Raw genomic sequence first — 3,311 nt, 5'->3', positions numbered from 1 at the left:
GGGGGGGGGGGGGAGGGAGACAATCTTGCTAGCTTTATATGGTTATTTTAGAGCATTTGGGGGGGGCGGACTGACCTTGCACACCCTCCATTGTCAGGGACCACAGGACATGATTTAACATCACATCTCGCCTGCTGAGAGAACATCAACAAACTGTCTTTGTCCTATTTTAGAAATTAGCTTAGTTTTTCTTTTGATCTTATTTCATCTTGATAGATTTCGAAAGTTTAAAACGCACACACACACACACACTCAGGGTTGTTTATTCTAAGCTGCTGTGTCGTCCCAGCTCACGCACTTTTATATTTGGTAACTTTATCTGCTAAAACGACAGAAATCCAAAGGTTGAATCTACATTAGTGGACGTCCTGTCCTGTTCCTGGCATAGAGACCCAAAGAACAGAAGCAGCACAAAAACATGCAAATATTTACCAGACGTTTGGAGCGCTCCAGTGTGCTATCAGGCCACAGAAGGGATGGAAAGCAGTTATATGTGTGTGTGTGTGTTTACCTCTAAAGGGGAAAAATTGTAGGACAATTGCTCTTTGTTTACACATCAGCTCATGGAGTCAGGAAAGCTGCCCTGTGAGTCAAGCAGGTATTGAACGGCTGCGTGTGGAGGAGGCTGGTGTTTCAGGTTCAACAGGCTGCCGGCGGTGTGGGTGCTTCCCAGGATTATGACTGGAATAGTAGGTGATCAGCAGTTTTCTACTCTGGGAGCTTTTTTTTTTTGGTCAGACTAATTCTGTTTTCCTTGTGCTGCATTCAGAGAGGTGGCTTTGTGAGGATGAGAGAGGAGGAGCCTGAAGCTGAGCACACCTTTTTTTTTTTTTTTTTTTTTTTTCTTTCTAAACACACTTCAGAGGTGGATTAGTGGGGAACACCCCCCGCACACACACACACACACAGACACACACACGCGCCACGCCACGATAAGGCTCTTCAGTATAAACAGCCTGGATCCTACCTGTGTGTGCACAACACAAGCCCTGCAGTGGGCTTTGTTCCCCATCACTCCTCTACGGCGACACGTGTGAGCTTTCAACCAACCGTCCTCTGAAACCGCGCAGGCCGTGGCCTACATCCACCTCTCGGTCCACCTGCAGAGGTGACTCCCGAGTTGGCAGGACGTGGCAGTCAAAACAGAAGGGCTCATCTAATGCCAGGCGGGAGATGGGTGGGGGTGGACTAATACCAATCTCCTTATTTTGTTCCTAATTGGATAAGCTCCTTGTTGCCCAGATCCATATTTCAGCAGCTCTGCCCGTGGCCGAGTGGCAGCCTGAAGACTGGCTGCTGCTGCTGCAAGCAGTTTTTTTTTTATTTTTTTTTATAAAGCTCATCATTCTGTCGTGTTTATGGTTTTTCTTCTTGTTTGGGGAAAAATGGGATCAGAGCAGAGAGGAAAGTCTGTCGGGGGACTTTTATAACCGAACAAAGAAAGACCTGTTGAGTGTGTTTTGAATTGATCTGCTTTGCCTTTTGTAACACACCAAAAAGAATTTCATTACTGAATGCGTTTCTGGTCACCAGGTGACAATGACAGACCGAGGAGCTGCGGAGAGAGCCTGCAAGGATCCCAACCCCATTATCGATGGCAGGAAGGCCAACGTCAACCTGGCCTACCTGGGTGCCAAGCCTCGCAGCATGCAGACAGGTGAGACGTGCTTCGAGACGTTTTACAGCCATAAAATGACGACAACTTAAAAAGAAAGGACTCTAATCACAAATTGGAGCATGAGTTCACTGGTTGATCTGAAGTTTTGCAGCAGATTTAGTGTGCATCTGTAATTCATACCAAAACTGACATTTGCATCTGAAATGATATTCAGCTTTCCAGCTGCATACATATATTTACTGCTGCACATTTGAAATAGTTGTTCCATGGTAGGTTGGAAACAGCCTCTGCCTCTGTCTCTCTGTGCCCTCTGTGCATTGTTTTCTGGTCCTCCTCTGTAAATGCAGATAAGTGTGTGTGTGTCTGACAGCCAGCTCTCTCTCTCTCTCCTTTTTTTTTTTTTTTCCAGGCATATCCATCGGAGTGCAGCCCATTCACCCAGCACTCATCCAGAGGCAGTATGGGTAAGTGAGCAGGAGTGGGCGCTTGTTATGTTCTTTGCTATTATGCTGTGTGCGTGACCACTGGGCTGTTATTTCTTTGACAAGCGGGGCCTCTGGAAGCTCCAACGTCAGTTTCTGTGTCCACACGCAACTCACAAAGGAGGGGTCTATTAGCATATTTGCGCTCGGAAAGGTTCACACGTCCACGGTATCGGAGGCACGTTCGGGAGGTGAACGTGTGACTCACTCGTTAACTTCTGTCAGGAGCCTTTCGACTCGCCGGCCTGCCCGAGCGAGCTCCGTCACCGAGAGGGATTTCTAGAAACGGGCTGTGTTGTCAACAACTTTCATACAGGAGCTACGGTTGGCTGAGCAGCTAATGAGAACAGTTTCACTGTTATGAGTCCCCCCCACCCCCCCAACTCCACCCCTTCAGCTCTCAGATATCACGCTTCGAGCTGCAGAGCAGGGCCGTTCATGTTTTACATGCCAAAACCTTAAATCGGTGAAAACGAGTAAACCACCAGAGGTCAAGTTCAGAGCCTGACTTTAGCTTTTCATCCTGATTCATTCAGTTTCCATACTTTCTTTCTTTTATTAATTTTTTGCTACTATTAGCGTGGTTTGCTAGTATGTGGGGGTGGAAAATGGCTGTGACTAAGTCAAGAGCAGGAAAAGGGTGCAAACAGAAGCTGCCATTTTTTTTAAAACTAAAATACTCTGCAGACCAATGAATGTACGTATATCAAAATATTTATATAGTTTTCTTTGTGTTTCAGTGCAGCCTGGTACTAAATGATCCATAGACCGCAACAGTCCTTGGCCCCGTGGTTAGGGACCCCTGATTTACACCATTTATGGGAAAAAGTTGGTTTATTTCACAAGAAGTGATGGAATGTATATGAAATAACTTAAAAGTTGATGAAGATTAAATGTGATTTAAGAGGATGTGAAGCTGGAAGGAAGCTTGTCGCAGTAAGAAATGTTTGATGAGCACTAGAAGCCACTCTCCTGCTCTTGGTTTAATTCCTTATAAGCCAGAATGCAAATCTTCAGAATCCAGGGATCCACGTGGGACGTGTCCCATCATGTTCCAAGGAGGACACAGGGGAAAAAAAAAAAAAAAAGCCCCCCTTCTCCTCCCCCTGATCGTAAAATGGTGCCAAAACTCTGAAGGTTTTAAATGTGGCGCGCAGTGCTGCTGCGAGGCATGTGCCCGACAGGTGTTGGCTCACATCACGACCTTTTAC

The 3,311-nt window shown here is 46.3% G+C and overlaps 1 protein-coding gene across 3 annotated transcripts in view; it reads left to right on the top strand.

The window, feature by feature from the left end:
- LOC108241183 (RNA-binding protein 38) overlaps positions 1 to 3,311 on the top strand; it is a gene marked incomplete at its 3' end in the record, with an annotated part of 9,113 nt that overhangs the window by 2,123 nt on the left and 3,679 nt on the right. For all 3 annotated transcript variants that reach the window (XM_037975304.1, XM_025007834.2, XM_025007833.2), the window contains 2 exon segments: positions 1,534 to 1,657; positions 2,028 to 2,082. In XM_037975304.1, the coding sequence (XP_037831232.1) occupies positions 1,534 to 1,657; positions 2,028 to 2,082 (179 nt within the window).

Source organism: Kryptolebias marmoratus, linkage group LG4, assembly GCF_001649575.2.
Source record: "Kryptolebias marmoratus isolate JLee-2015 linkage group LG4, ASM164957v2, whole genome shotgun sequence".
NCBI classification, from domain to species: Eukaryota; Metazoa; Chordata; class Actinopteri; order Cyprinodontiformes; family Rivulidae; genus Kryptolebias; species Kryptolebias marmoratus.
The sequence above is the reverse complement of the archived record's forward strand: the minus strand, read 5'-3'. Positions and strand labels throughout refer to the sequence as shown.